This window comes from Boleophthalmus pectinirostris, unplaced genomic scaffold, assembly GCF_026225935.1.
Source record: "Boleophthalmus pectinirostris isolate CB_2022bp ecotype Guang Dong unplaced genomic scaffold, ASM2622593v1 HiC_scaffold_11, whole genome shotgun sequence".
Classification (NCBI taxonomy): Eukaryota; Metazoa; Chordata; class Actinopteri; order Gobiiformes; family Gobiidae; genus Boleophthalmus; species Boleophthalmus pectinirostris.
This window is the reverse complement of record NW_026570994.1, coordinates 20,825,109-20,841,618: the sequence shown is the minus strand read 5'-3', so window position 1 is coordinate 20,841,618 and position 16,510 is coordinate 20,825,109. Positions and strand designations below refer to the sequence as shown.

Below are 16,510 nucleotides of genomic sequence, written 5' to 3'. Positions count from 1 at the left end.
ATTTAAACTGATCCATATGAACAGAAATGCAAATGTGTCAACGGCAAAACACCAGAAGCTCATAATTTTTACTCTGTGTGTGCGAAAAAAAAAGGATATTATTTAAATTAAAATGAAAATAACTCATAATTTGTTGTTCATTTTTTCTATATCTAATGTTAATGTGAACTCTGATGTAATCTCCTCTTAGAATTTTAATTTAGATGCTTTTTGAAACCTGAATGTTACTTTAATTACAAGTTTTTTTATTAATTTCAATAGTTTAAGGTTTACTTTTTCTGGAATGTTCCGCAGTGTGGCATTAAGCTTATCTTTCTTACATTTATTCAAGTTGCTCTTAGTATAACTCCAAAAAAACATGAAATACCTCGAAAAGCATGCGTTCTTACTGTGAGCGGGCTTGCACCTCCGCAGATCTGACCTGTGATATATTGGTAAAACAAAGCCAGACAAGCCAAAGACTAAACTAGGATTAAAAGCAGGACTAAAAGTAGGACAAAACCAGGTCTAAACCAGGTCTAAACCAGGTCTAAACCAGGTCTAAACCAGGTCTAAACCAGGACTAAAACCAGGACTAAACCAGGTCTAAACCAGGACTAAAACCAGGACTAAACCAGGTCTAAACCAGGACTAAAACCAGGTAAACCAGGACTAAAACCAGGTCTAAACCAGGACTAAAACCAGGTCTAAACCAGGTCTAAACCAGGTCTAAACCAGGTCTAAACCAGGACTAAACCAGGACTAAAACCAGGTCTAAAACCAGGACTAAAACCAGGTCTAAAACCAGGACTAAAACCAGGTCTAAACCAGGACTAAAACCAGGTCTAAACCAGGTCTAAACCAGGACTAAAACCAGGACTAAAACCAGGACTAAAACCAGGTCTAAACCAGGACTAAAACCAGGTCTAAACCAGGACTAAAACCAGGTCTAAAACATGATTTAACCAGGACTAAAACCAGGACTAAAACCAGGTCTAAACCAGAACTAAACCAGAACTAAAACAAAGGTCTAAAACCAAGACTAAAACCAGGTCTAAAACCAGGACTAAAACCAGGTCTAAACCAGGACTAAAACCAGGTCTAAACCAGGACTAAAACCAGGTCTAAAACCAGGACTAAACCAAGACTAAACCAGGACTAAACCAGGTCTGGACCAGGTCCAAACCAGGAATAAACTAGGTCTAAACTATGTCTAAACTAGGTTTAAACCAGGTCTAAACTAGAATTAAAACCTGGTCTAAACCAGGTCTCAACCAGGTTTAAACCAGGTCTAAACCAGGTCTAAACCAGGTCTAAACCAGGTCTAAACCAGGTCTAAACCAGGTCTAAACCAGGTCTAAACCAGGACTAAACCAGGTCTAAACCAGGTCTAAACCAGTCTAAACCAGTCTAAACCAGGACTAAACCAGGACTAAACCAGGTCTAAACCAGGACTAAACCAGGTCTAAACCAGGTCTAAACCAGGACTAAACCAGGACTAAACCAGGACTAAACCATGCCATGCTGCAGCAGCCCCCCGGTCCGTGGAATATTGTCGGACATAAATCGGTCCGTGATGCTAAAAAGGTTGTGAACCACTGACATCGTGGATCTTTAATATAAAACCTGTTCTAAAAATGACAAAAATGACGAAGAAAAAGCTGAAAATGTTCCGTACAAGCCCTGATATTTTCTCTCCGTCACCACGGCAACCACACCCCTGCCTCGTACAGTAACGCGACGCCCGTAATAAACCATAATCTATTGACATTTAGCGTTGGCGTTTAGTTATTAATCGGCGTGTTGTGGTTGTGTACAGTGGGACAGATGGAGGCTCCCGTAGACTCCCATTATAACAGCTCTGTGTGTTTCAATGGGGCCACACGGACAGATGGTGCTGCGCGGAGTAAAGACACACACTTTATTTATGTTTCAAAGGACTCACGGAGATTTGGAACTTAATTTGAGTTTTTTTTTACACATTAAATAAAAGTTAGAAATTAGTTTTTGTTGTTTTAAAGGTTAAAACTGACTCTTAAAACTGAGCTTTAAGTCGTGTTCTAATGTTTCCTCCTCAAAAACAGAGCTGGAGGCCTTTAAAATGTTCATATCAATTGCTCTTTCTAACATGAAAATCATATTTTTTATATTTTGGTTTAGTCATGGTTTAGTTTTGGTTTACATCTGGTTTAGTCCTGGGTTAGTCCCTAGGTTTAATCTTGGTTTAACCTGGTTTAGCCTTGGTTAAGAACTGGTTTATACTTGGTTTAGAATTGGTTTAGATCTGGTGTAAACGTGTTTTAGCCTTGGTTTAGTCCTTGTTTAGACTTTGTTTAGACCTGGTTTAGATTTTGTTTAGACCTGGTTTAGACTTTATTTAGACCTGTTTTAGACCTGGTTTAGATTTAGACCTGGTTAGTTTTAGACCTGGTTTAGATTTAGACCTGGTTTAGACTTTGTTTAGACCTGGTTTAGACTTGGTTTAGACCTGGTTTAGACCTGGTTTAGATTTTGTTTAGACCTGGTTTAGACTTGGTTTAGACCTGGTTTAGATTTTGTTTAGACCTGGTTTAGACCTGGTTTAGACCTGGTTTAGACCTGGTTTAGATCTGGTTTAGACTTTGTTTAGACCTGGTTTAGACCTGGTTTAGACTTTTAGACTTTGTTTAGACCTGGTTTAGACCTGTTTAGATTTTGTTTAGACCTGGTTTTTTAGACCTGGTTTAGATTTTGGTTTAGACCTGGTTTAGATTTTGTTTAGACCTGGTTTAGAGTTTAGTTTTGGTTTAGACCTGGTTTAGACCTGGTTTAGAGTTTAGACCTGGTTTAGACCTAGGTTTTGTTTAGACCTGGTTTAGTTTAGACCCTGGTTTAGTCTTTAGTTTAGACCTGTTTAGACCTGGTTTAGACCTGGTTTAGACCTGGTTTAGACCTGGTTCGTTTAGACCTGGTTTAGTTTAGACCTTTGTTTAGACCTGGTTTAGACCTGGTTTAGACCTGGTTTAGCCTCGGTTTGGTTTAGTCTCTGGTTTAGTTTTGGTTTAGATTTGTTTAGACCTGGTTTAGACCTGTTTAGACCTGGTTTAGACCTGGTTTAGCCTCGGTTTAGTCTCGGTTTAGTCTTTGTTTAGACCTGGTTTAATTCCGGTTTGATCTCGGTTTACGCCTGGTGTTTTTATTTCACTATTTTGTCCGTAAACAAATTCCATTTTCTAATATTGTTCTGCCTCCAAATCCGCCCTTATCTCTGCCCGCCCCGATGAGCTTCATTTGACTGGATCTGAACAGAACTCAGAACGTTTTTTTTTACACCGACTCTGGACCAGATGGACACGACAGGAAACAAAGACGACATTTTTAACAATTCATTCTTTTTTGTTTGTTTTTGTTTTCATATTTTGTGGTGTTTTGGTCTTGGTCGTGTTTGGACTTTGGTCTCGGCGTCTCGGTTTGACGTTTAAACGGGATCTGCGCGGCTAACGAGGCGAGGGCGCTTTTAATGAGCCCGTTCGCCGTGACATTTATTTGTTTATTTATTTAAATCCGACAGAATTTACACATCACACGATTCTTTTTGTCCTCGTGTTTTAATTAATTATGAATGCGCCGATCAAGCAAAACATTATGACAACTGACAGCAGATTCCACCGGCAGAGAGGGCGGGTTTGAGGTTCACTTAGACCTGGTTTAGTCCTGGTATAGTCCTAGTCCTGGTCCTGGTTTAATCCTGGTTTAGTGTTTTGTTTAGTCCAGGTTTAATCCTTGTTTAGTCCTGTTTTAGTTCTGGTTTAGTTATAGTTTAGTCCCGATTTAGACCTGGTTTAGTCCTGGTTTAATTCTAGTCTAGTGCTGCTTTGGTCTCGGTTTAGTCTTGGTTTAGTCCTAATTTAGTGCTGGTCTAAGTCCTGGTTTAGTCCTAGTTTAGTCCTAGCTTTGTCCTGGTTTGGAACTGGTTTGGTTTTGGTTTACATCTGATTTAGTCTTGATTTAGTCTTGGTTTTGTCCCTGTTTAGTCTCGTTTCAGTCCTGGTTTAGTCCTGGTTTAGTTCTAATTTAGTCCTAGTCCTGGTCTTGGTTTAGTTTTGGTTTAGACCAGATTTAGTCCTTATTTAATCCTGGTTTAGTTCTAGTTAGTCCCCGTTTAGTCTTGGTTTTTGTCCTAATTTAGTCATGGTTTAGTCCTGGTTTAGTTCTAATTTAGTCCTGGCTTAGTCCTAGTTTAGTCCTGATTTAGTCCTGGTTTGGAGCTGGTCTAGTATTGGTTTAGAACTGCTTTAGTTTTGGTTTACATCTGGTTCAGTCTTGATTTAGTATTGTTTTAGTCCCTGGTTTTGTCAAGGTTTAGTCCCTGGTTTAAACTTGTTTCAACCCTGTTTTGTTTCTGTTTTAGTCCCTGGTTTAGTCCTAGTTTAGTTCTGGTTTAGTCCTAGTTTGGAGCTGGTCTGGTATCCATTTAGAACTACTTTAGTTTTAGTTTAATCCTGGTTTAGTCTTGGTTTAGTCCCAGTTTAGCCCTGTTTTAATCCAGTTTTAGTCCCTGGTTTAGTTCTGGTTTAATCCTGTTTTAGAACTAGTTTAGTCACTGGTTTAATCTTGGTTTAGTCCCAGTTTAGTCCCTGGTTTAGTCCTGGTTTAATCCTGTTTTTGTCCTGTTTTAGAACTGGTAGTCACTGGGTTAGTCTTGATTTAGTCCCTGTTTCAGTCCAGGTTCAGCCCAGGTTTAGTCCTGGTTTAGTCCTGGTTTAGTCCCTGGTTTAGCTGGTTTAGTCCTGGTTTAATCTTGGTTTAGTCCCAGTTTAGTCCCTGGTAGTTTTAGTCCCTGGTTTAGTCTGGTTTAATCTTGGTTTAGTCCCAGTTTAGTCCCTGTTTAGTCCCTGGTTTAGTCCTGTTTTAATCTTGGTTTAGTCCCAGTTTTAGTCCTGGTTTAGTCCTGGTTTAATCTTGGTTTAGTCCCAGTTTAGTCCCTGGTTTAGTCCTGGTTTAATTGTGTTTAGTCCTGGTTTAATCCTGTTTTTGTCCCGTTTTAGAACTGGTAGTCACTGGGTTAGTCTTGATTTAGTCCCTGTTTCAGCCCAGTTTCAGCCCAGGTTTAGTCCTGGTTTAGTCCTGGTTTAGTCCTGGTTTAGTCCTGGTTTAGTCCTGGTTTAGTCCTGGTTTAGTCCTGGTTTAGTCCTGGTTCAGTTTCTCATTTTAATAAACCGAGAAAACTCCTGTGTTTATATTTTCTCTTCATGTTGTGAATCAAATGAACAGAACATCAGGCTCTCGTTTTTAGTGCTTTGCCCTTTAAACTGTAAAAAAAAAAAAATCTCAAGTAGAAGTAAAAGTACCACGTCAGAAAGTATTTGAAGTATTTGAAGTATCTGTAACCCGTGTAAGTCACCCTGAACCTGAATCAATCTTTCTCAAACGCGTCCTGGTCCGAGGTCTCGTGTCATTACCGCGTCTGTCCTTTTTCTCTCATTAACCTCCACGGGACCGAGCTCAGTCCCGGTTTAGTCCCGGTTTAGTCCTGGTTTAGTCCCGGCGCTAAACACACATTTGCATTGTTATTACCGACCTCTGCCGCCTCCACACACGATGCAAACGCACACACACGGACGCACACACACACACACACGCATCACATTTACATCCATTACCGTTAAATTACAGCGGACGGTTTCGGCGCCGAGATAAAAACGCCAAATTAACTTTGTCTAATGGTTAAAAAAAACACACACACAGACACAGACACACAGACACAGAGACACAGAGGGTAAAGACGACAAAGACACTCAGGGTGAAACACACCAGTTAAAAATACTACACAAGAAAAACAGGACTGAACCAGGACTAAAACAGGACTAAACTAGGACTAAAATAGGACTAAAGCAGGACTATAACAGAGACTATAACAGGACTAAAACAGAGACTAAAACTGGACTAAACTAGGACTAAAGCAGGACTATAACAGAGACTAAAACTGGATTAAACTAGGACTAAAGCAGGACTATAACAGACTAAAACTGGACTAAACTAGGACTAAAGCAGGATTAAAACAGGACTAAAACAGAGACTAAAACAGGACTAAACTAGGACTAAAGCAGGACTATAACAGAGACTAAAGCAGGATTAAAACAGGACTAAAACGGAACTAAAACAGGACTAAAACAGACTAAAACAGAGACTAAAACAGAGACTAAAGCAGGATTAAAACAAGACTAAACCAGTACTGAACCAGGGACTAAACTAGGACTAAAACAGGACTAAAACAGGACTGAAACAGAGACTAAAACAGGACTAAACTAGGACTAAAGCAGGACAAAAACAGGACTGAAGCAGGACTAAAACAGGACTATAACAGGACCAAAACAAGGACTACAACAGGACCAAAACAAGGACTAAAACAGGACTAAAACAGGATTAAAACAGAGACTAAAACAGGACTAATCCAGGAGTAAACCAGGACTAAACCCAGGATTAAACCTGGACCAAACTAAAACTAAAGCAGGACTAGACCAAGGACTAAACCCAGGACTAAACCAGGACTAAACCCAGGACTAAACCAGGACTAAACCAAGGACTAAACCAAGGACTAAAGCAGGACTAAAGCATTACTAGACTACAAGGTTTAAACCCAGGTCTAAAGCAGAGCTAAATCCAGGACTAAATCCAGGGCTAAATCTAGGACTAAACTTGGACTAAACCTGGACATAAGCAGGACTAAACCAAGGCCTAAAACCAGAAGTAAACTAGGACTAAAACCGGACCTTAACCAGAACTAATCCAGGTCGAAACCAGGTCTAATAAGGACTAAATCAGAACTAAACCAAGACAAAACTAGTACTTCACCCTGGACTAAACAGGACTAAACCAGGACGCTACTGTACTTGGATTAAACCCCAGATTTATCCTCAATCTGGGACCAAACTAGGACTAAACCAGGTCTAAACTCGTACTAAATAAGAACTAAATCCAGGGACAAAACCAATGACAAAACCGGTACCTAAAACAGGACCGTCTTAACTTAAAATACTGGATAAGAAAATGTTTATGTTGGAAAAAAAATCCATATTGGTGTTTTTCTTTCCAGGAGGTTGTAGTTTTTAGGCTTGGTCCAGTGTGGATTTTTTGATAATTTTCCCGTTTGTTTTCCAGACCTCTGACGAAGACCGTGGAGTTCCCAGGAAACCGAGGTCCTCTGGGGATTCACGTGGTCCCGTACTGCTCGTCTCTCAGCGGAAGGTAACGAAAACTCACAGTGTCCATAAAAAAAACAGGAGAATATACCAGGGACTAAACCAGAACTGAACCAAGACTCACCGAGGACTTACCCAAGACTAAACCTAGACTGAAATCCAGAGACTGTCCTATACTGAACCAGGACTAAAGCAGGACTAAAGCAGGACTAAAGCAGGACTAAACAAGGACCAAACAAGAACCAAACCAAAAAGTAAACCAAGGACTAAACCAAGGACTAAACCAAGGACTAAACAAGGACTAAACCAAGGACTAAACCAAGGACTAAACAAGGACTAAACAAGGACTAAACCAAGGACTAAACAAGGACTAAACCAAGGACTAAACCAAGGACTAAACCAAGGACTAAACCAGGACTAAACCAAGGACTAAACCAAGGACTAAACCAAGGACTAAACCAGGACTAAACAAGGACTAAACAAGGACTAAACCAAGGACTAAACCAAGGACTAAACAAGGACTAAACCAAGGACTAAACCAAGGACTAAACCAGCATTAAATCAGTATTAAACCTGGTCTAAACCTGGTCTAAACCAAAGGACTAAACCAGCATTAAGTCAGGACTAAATCAGGACTAAATCTGGACTAAACCAAGGACTAAATCAAGGACCAAATTAAAGACTAAACCAACATTAAGTCAGGACAAAACCTGGATTAAACCAGGACTAAACCAGCATTAAGTCAGGACTAAACCCGGACTAAAACCTGGACTAAACCGGGACTAAACCCAGGCAAAACCTGGTCTAACCAAGGACCAAACCGAGGACCAAACTGAGGACCAAACTGAGGACCAAACTGAAGGACCAAACCGAGGACCAAACCGAGGACCAAACCAAGGACCAAAACCAGCATTAAATCAGGACTAAAATCCAGACTAAATTCAGACTAAACCAGACTAAACCAACGACCAAACCCAGACTAAACCCAGACTAAACCAATGACCAAACCAAGAACTAAACCAAGGACCAAACAAAGGACTAAACCCGGACTGAACCCGGACAAAACCAGGACAAATCCAGCATTAAGTCAGGTGTAAACCAGGACTAAACCAGGACTAAACCAGGACAAAACCAGGACAAATCCAGCATTAAGTCAGGTCTAAACCAGGTCTAAACCAGGTCTAAACCAGGTCTAAACCAGGTCTAAACCAGGTCTAAACCCGTCTCTTGTGTGTTTGTAGGACTCTGGGTCTCCACATCAGAGGGATTGAAGCTGCGAGTCGCTCAAAGAAGGAAAATCTGTTTGAGGAAGACGAGTGCATCGTTCAGATCAACGACACGTCCCTCCTGGACAAAACCTTTGCTCAGTGAGTTCATTTCAAATGGAGGGCAGGGCCGATATAACTCTATGGGAGAATCATTATTTATAACTCTATGGGAGAATCATTATTTATAACTCTATGGGAGAATCATTATTTATAACTCTATGGGAGAATCAATTTATAACTCTATGGGGAGATCACTGTTTATAACTCTATGGGAAAATCATTGTTTTTGACTTCATGGGAGAATCGTTTCTTACTTTATGGGAGAAGCACTGTTAATAACTCTATGGGAGAATCATTATTTATAACTCTATGGGAGAATCACTGTTTATAACTCTATGGGAGAATTATCATTATAACTCTATGGGAGAATCATTATTTATAACTCTAATGGGAGAATCCACTGTTTTTCTATGGGTTTATAACTCGACTTTATGGAGAATCACTGTTTATAACTCTATGGGAGAATCATTTTTATAACTTATGGGAAAATCATTGTTTATCTATGGGAGAACGTTTCATTATATGGGAGAATCACTGTTTATAACTCTATGGGAGAATCATTATTTATAACTCTATGGGAGAATCACTGTTTATAACTCTATGGGAGAATCACTGTTTATAACTCTATGGGAGAATCATTATTTATAACTCTATGGGAGAATCACTGTTTATAACTTATGGAGAATATGGGAGAATCATTATTTATAACTCTATGGAGAATCAATTTATAACTCTATGGGAGGAGTCACTGTTTATAACTCTATGGAAAATCATTGTTTTTGACTTCATGGGAGAATCGTTTCTTACTTTATGGAGAAGCACTGTTAATAACTCTATGGGAGAATCATTATTATAACTCTATGGGAGAATCACAACTCTATGGGAGAATCACTGTTTATAACTCTATGGGAGAATCACTGTTTATAACTCTATGGGAGAATCATTGTTTATAACTCTATGGGAAAATCATTGCTTTTGACTTCATGGGAGAATCGTTTCTTACTTTATGGGAGAAGCACTGTTAATAACTCTATGGGAGAATCATTATTTATAACTCTATGGGAGAATCACTGTTTATAACTCTATGGGAGAATCACTGTTTTTGACTTCATGGGAGAATAATTTCTTACTTTATGGGAGAAGCACTGTTAATAACTCTATGGGAGAGTCATTATTTATAACTTCATGGGAGAAGCACTGTTTATAACTTCACGGGAGAATCACTTTATAATTCTATGGGATAATCATTGTGTATAACTCAATGGGAGAGTCAATGTTTATAACTCTATGGGTGAGTCACTGTTTGTAACTCTGTGAAAACTCCAAACTTATGATCCATAGATTTTTTTGGGATAGGCTTCATAGACTTGTCATATTAATCTTATGTCTTAAAGTTAGCATCACAACTCCAGGAAATTTTTACATTAATTTAATCATTTTCATTTTTTTTCTAGATCTCAGGAGGTGTTCCGCGACGCCATGTCCGCGCCGTTGATCCGCTGCGAAGTCCTTCCTGCCGCCAACAAACCGCGCTACGAAAAAAGCCTCATCGGGAACATTTTCAACCCGGACAGCAAAGACTCGTCGGCCAAAGCCAGTCCTCTCTTAGTCCGGCCTAGGTCGGGATCTCAGCCGCTGGACCCGAATCCGAGACCCAAGATAGACCTGAGAAAAGCAGAGACCAAGACCCCAGAACCTCCTTCGAACCCGGCGCCGTCTTGGCAGGAACCGGCTCCGAGGCAGAACCCGATCCCTCCAGCTGAGGGCGCAATTTTCACCAAGACGGGAGGGAAGAAGATCAAAATCGACCTGAAAAAAGGTGAGATTTTGGAGTTTTCGCTTTGTAGCGTAATTAGACAGTGAGTTAATCTTTTATTTATGTTATAATGTTGTTTCCTCATCAAAAACACACCTGGAGTTGGACTAAACCAGAACTAAACCAGGACTAAAACCAGGATTTATCTTGGATTAAACCAAGACTAAACCAGGACTTAATACAGGACTAAACTGAGGGACTAAACCAGGTGCCAACACCATGTCAAGACTAAACCAAGACTAAAAACAAGATTTAGCTCAGACTAAACCAGGACTAAACTAAACCAAAGACAAAACCAGTGACCTAACGAGGACTTAGTCTGGACTAAACCTGGATGAAACCTGGATTTAACCAGGACTTAAACCAGGATTTAGTTTGAACTAAACCAGGATTAAACCATCATGAAACCGACATGTAACCAGGTCTAAAACCAGGTCTAAAACCAGGGACTAAACCAGGGACTAAATCTGGACTAAAACTGAGATGAAACCTGGACAAAACCTGGATTTTAGCAGGACTTTAACCAGGACTAAAACCAGATCTAAAACCAGGAACTAACCAGGACTAAGCAAGGACTAAACCAGGACTAAAACCAAGATTTAGCTCGGACAAAACCAGGTCGAATCCAGGACTTAAACCAGGACTAAAACCTGGACTTAAACCAGAACTGAACTAAACCCAGGGACAAAACTAGAACTAAAATCAAGACCTAGTTTGGACTAAACCAGGACAAAACCTGGATTTAACCTGGATTAAAAAACGGACTAAAACCCGGACTAAAACCTAGATTTAACGCGGACTAAAACCCAGACTAAAACCCAGATTAAATTTGACCAGGGACGAAAACCAGGACTAAAACAGACCAGGACTCAATTAGGATAAGACCTAGACCAGCACTACATCAGGTCTAAATCAGGTCTTGCTCAGGTCTTACCCAGGACTCGTTGGTTTGTTGTGGACCTGAGTCTTTCCCGTGGTCTTGTGTGTTTCCTCTGAGGTTTTTCTGTGCAGATCTGGAGATGTTTGTGGAGATATTTTACGGCGACGTTTGTGTTTTTATCACCGTTAAACAAATCTACATCGATTTGTTGATGGTCTGAAAATATCTTCAGAGTGAGAATCAGACTCGTCGTTTTTGTTGTTGTGGGATTTTAAAAGATATAATAAATAAATAGTGTAAAGAAATTCTGACTAAACGAGATAAAGACTAAAACAGGACTAAAACAGGACTTAAACAGGAGGAAGGACTAAAACAGGACTAAACAGGACTAAACAAGGACTAAAACAGGACTAAACAAGGACTAAACAGGACTAAAACAGGACTAAAACAGGACTAAACAAGGACTAAAACAGGACTAAAAAGGACTAAAAACAGGACTAAACAAGGACTAAACAGGACTAAAAACAGGACTAAAACAAGGACTAAAACAGGACTAAAACAAGGACTAAAAAGGACAAGGACTAAAACAGGACTAAAAAACAAGGACTAAAACAAGGACTAAAACAGGACTAAACAAGGACTAAAACAGGACTAAAACAGGACTAAACAAGGACTAAAACAGGACTAAACAAGGACTAAAACACAGGACTAAAACAGGACTACTAAACAAGGCAGGACTAAAACAGGACTAAACAAGGACTAAAACAAGGACTAAAACAGGACTAAAAGGACAAGGAGGACTAAACAGGACTAAACAGGACTAAAACAGGACTAAACAAGGACTAAAACAGGACTAAAAACAAGGACAGGACTAAACAAGGACTAAAACAGGAAGGACTAAAACAGGACTAAAACAAAACTAAAACAGGACTAAACAGGACTAAAAAACAGGAAAAACAGGACTAAAACAGGACTAAACAAAGGACTAAAAGGACTAAAGGACTAAAACAGGACTAAACTAAACAACAGGACTAAACAAGGACTAAACAGGACTACTAAACAAACAAGGACTAAACAGGACTAAAACAGGACTAAACAAGGACTAAACAGGACTAAAAAGGACTAAAAGGACTAAAAAGGACTAAACAAGGACTGGACTAAAACAGGACTAAACAGGACAGGACTAAAACAGGACTAAAAGGACTAAAACAGGACTAAAAAGGACTACTAAACAGGACTAAAACAGGACTAAACACAGGACTAAACAAGGACTAACTAAAACAGGACTCAAACTAGGACTAAACAGGACTAAAACAGGACTAAAACAGGACTAAAACAGACAGGACTAAACAGGACTAAAGCAGGGACTTAATCAGGACTAAATCAAAACCAAACCTAGACCAGGACTAAACTAAGACTAAACCATAACAAAAACCAGCATTAAAAAAATCGAAACGACAGCTAAATTAGGATTCAACTAGGACTGAACCAAGTCTCGACCAAGACTCGACCAAGACTCGACGACCAGGACTCGACCAGGACTCGGACCAGGACTCAGGACTCAGGACTCAGGACTCGGCCAGGACTAAAGCCAGCACAAAAAAATCTAAACCACTGCTTAAGGATTACTCAACTACTATTGAACCAGAACTAAACCAGAATTTAGGCCAGGACTAGACTTAGACCAGGTGTTAAACATGACTAAATCAGAACCAAACCTAAACCAGGACTAAACCAGGACTAAACCAAGACTAAACCAAGACTAAAACTATCATAAAAATATCAAAACTACAGCTAAATTAGAACTCCACCGGCACTCGACCAGAACTTAGACCAGGATTTAGGCCTGGACTAGACCTAGACCAGGTCTTAATCAGGACTAAATCAGAACCAAACCTAGACCAGGACTAAACTAAGACTAACCACGAAACCATAAAACCAGCAAAAAAACCAAACAGCTAAAATTAGAACCAAAAGGACTCAACCAGGACAACCAGGACTCAAAAACAGGACTAACCAGGACAACCAGACTAAACCAGGACTAAAAGGAGCAAAAAATCTAAACCAAACTAAACTTAACCAAGGAAACCTCAAGACTCAAACTAAGGACTAAACCAAACTAAACCAGGACTAGACCAGGATTAGGACAAAGGACTAAAGACCTAGACCAGGAAAATCATGGACTGAGTCAGAACCAAACTAAGACCAAAGACTAAACCAGACTAAACCAAGACAAAAAACCAACTAAAACAAAACTAAACTCAAGACTAACCAACTAACCAGGACTAAAAAACACAAGCGACTAAAAAGCTAAAAAAGAACCAAAAAGGACTTACCAAACTCTTAAAGGAAACCAATCTAACAAACAGGCTCAACCAGGAACTCGACCCAGGACTTAGACCAGGATTTAGATCAGGACTCGACCTAGCCCAGGACTTAATCATGGCTGAATCAGAACCAAACCTAGACCGGACTAAACCAGGACTAGCGACGACTAAAACCAGCATAAAAAAATTCAAAAACAGTCTACTGGAGTAGGACTCAACTGAGGACTGAACCAGGACTCAACCAGGACTCAACCAGGACTCAACCAGAACTCACCCAGAACTAAAGCCAGCACAAAAAATATCTAAACCAATTCTAAATCTTAAGGATTGCTCAACTAGGACTTCACCAGGACTCAACCAGGATTTAACCAGACTTAGACCAGGTCTTAATCAGGACTAAGTTAGAACCAAACCTAAACCAGGACTAAACCAAGACTAAACCAAGACTAGATCACGACTAACCACGACTAAAAGCATAAAAGCATAAAAAAAAAAAAAAAAAATAAAAACTTCAGCTCAGACTTAGACCAGGACTTAGACCAGAATTTAGACCAGGATTAGACCTAGACCTGGACTTAATTAGGACTAAATCAGAACCAAACCTAGACCAGGACTAAACCAGGACTAAAACCAGCGTAAAAAAAAATCGAAACTACAGCTCAAGTAGGACTCAGCTGGGACTGAACCAGGACTGAACCAGGACTGAACCAGGACTGAACCAGAAATGTTTCAAAACAAAATGTGATATAGTGAAATATATTAAATCTATTGATAAAAATAAAACAAAACTGTCTTGATTATCACCTTAATAAAGCAAAAATAAGACGTAATACATAATGAACAGTTTTTAAGAATGATTCAGGCTTGGTAACTAGACTACTTCATTAATATTGCACCTCAAAGTTTTATTATAGTAAAATTATTATTATTATTTTAACCTAAATGATCTTAATCTTGTTTTTCTTGCTCTAAATTGTGTATTTTAGTTTACTCTTTAAGTGTGGCTGTTTTTAAATGTGCTATTCTTAAACCAAATCTCTTTAGTAGACTATGTAGTTACTATGCATGAATCCTTCTTAATAATCTATTTGTTCATTATGAATTAAGTATTATTCATGCTTTATTACAGATGCAGTTATTATAATATTGTACCCATGCATTCTTTTTTAATAATCCAATTTAACACCCCGTTCGAAAGAATCAGCCGGACTAAAGTCTTTCTAATGAGAGCACATTATCCGTTTTACATAACCCGTCTCCCGTCTGGATCTTCCGTTTGATTGACAGCTCCGGAGCGCTAGCGTAGCCCCCCCCCCCCCCCCTCCCGCGCGGCGTTAGCTTGCTCGCGAGATAGCATCAGTTAGCGCCGTTAGCATGCTACGGCGGATTTGCAACACATTTACCTTCCATTTCACTCATGACTAGGGGCCTGCGAACCCATGAAAATACTCGACACCGTTTTTTTCCCCCGACTTATTTATTTATTTCCCCGAGGTCTCCCAGGTTGAATAAAATAAAAAATCTTCGAAAACATCATCCCGGGAGAGGTTACGCTCGGAGGCAACGATATCTCTTAGCCCCCTCTTTTGCGAATGCGTTCAGACGTGAAATTAAAGCTAAAAGTGTGGCGTAATCCCGGCGAGCGCGGGGAAACCGGAGCACCCAGAGGAGAAGACAACCCAGCCATTTAAAGTGTAGTTAATGTGGTGGAAGAGGACCAAGGAGAGGAGGAGATAAGGTCGGAAGTGGCTAGGAGGCGAAGGAGGTAGGAGGCGTCTCGAGCGAAAAGTGAAATTCAATTAAGAGGTGGTAACCTGTGTAATTAAAGAGGTGTAAGTCGCGGCATTCCGTCACTCAAGGTGTTCGGTATTAACACACGCGGAGATTTTAGTTTTTTTTTTTTTATGGTTAGAAAAATTAGTAAAGCAAATTTTTAACGGCTAATATTTTAAGATCTGTAAAAGGTTATTCAAGTGCGGAGAGCAGTAAAAATACAAGAATCTGAGTCAAACACAACGGACTCCAGGCACTCCAAAACAGTAGAAGAAGTGAACACATCGCACGAGAAAAAATATAGTTAAAAGGCTTTTTTTTTTGAATGGCCAAAGCCGACATGTTTGGACCTTAACTGGTCTTAATTAAAGGTTGTATAGAGGATTTTTTTAAGGGAAGAGAAATACAGCGACAGTCCTTGTGCGCGTTCAGAATCACTGTTGAAGTTTCCTGTCTAGAAGTAATTCAGCGACCGACGCGTCAGTTTTTAGACCCTTCGTCTGCTTCGGTCGCGCCATCGCTGGACGAGATCTCCAAGAATCACCTCAGTTTGGCTTTGCTACTTTTCCACTTCTCTTCTTCTTTCAGCGACCTCAAAAACGGACTTTCTTTCGCGGCGAACCGGTCGTGGATTCTCGTCCGCCGTCGCGACAAACTTTGTGCGAAATGCGAGGAAGCGACAGTTCGAAAAAGCCTCTAAGAACCGCTGCGTAAACCACGTAATCCCCGCGCTCCGACGAGTCAGTTACACTAGGGAGTTTGATTGACAACCTAACAGCCAATAGAAAATGAGGGAGCCTCGTTTTCTATTGGCTGATGTTTATCTGGCCTCAACACGTCCACAGTTGATAGATTTTTCGTTCTTTTTTTTTTTTGGTCATCATAATTACAAAGCTGCTGCGTCTCTGTAATGGTATTTTAATCTTTCACTGACAGTTTGAAACAAAAAAAAATCCTCCATACAACCTTTAAAACAGAACATGGGCGTGGCCTTCAAGTAGAACACATCAACCAACAGCAGGCTGGAGTCAACTGGAGGCAGACAAAACAGGTGCACAGGAACAGGACATGGTACAGGCAAAAAAAAAAACAAAAAAAAAAAAACACACATCATTACCATTAATGTTTCCATTATTATTGTTACCAATAATTTATTAATATTTATAGTTTGTATCATAATTTATATATTTTATTATATTTATATTATATTAGTGTTATTTTTTATC

General features: G+C 39.7%; 1 protein-coding gene across 1 annotated transcript in view; it reads left to right on the top strand.

Annotated features, from left to right (window-relative positions):
* The window catches only part of LOC110165882 (partitioning defective 3 homolog B-like), a 210,806-nt gene that overhangs the window by 105,077 nt on the left and 89,219 nt on the right, over positions 1 to 16,510 (top strand). Inside the window, exons 6-8 of the mRNA XM_055163690.1 lie at positions 7,120 to 7,206; positions 8,402 to 8,527; positions 9,943 to 10,307. Coding sequence (XP_055019665.1) covers positions 7,120 to 7,206; positions 8,402 to 8,527; positions 9,943 to 10,307 — 578 coding nt within the window. The remainder of the gene's footprint in view (positions 1 to 7,119; positions 7,207 to 8,401; positions 8,528 to 9,942; positions 10,308 to 16,510) is intronic.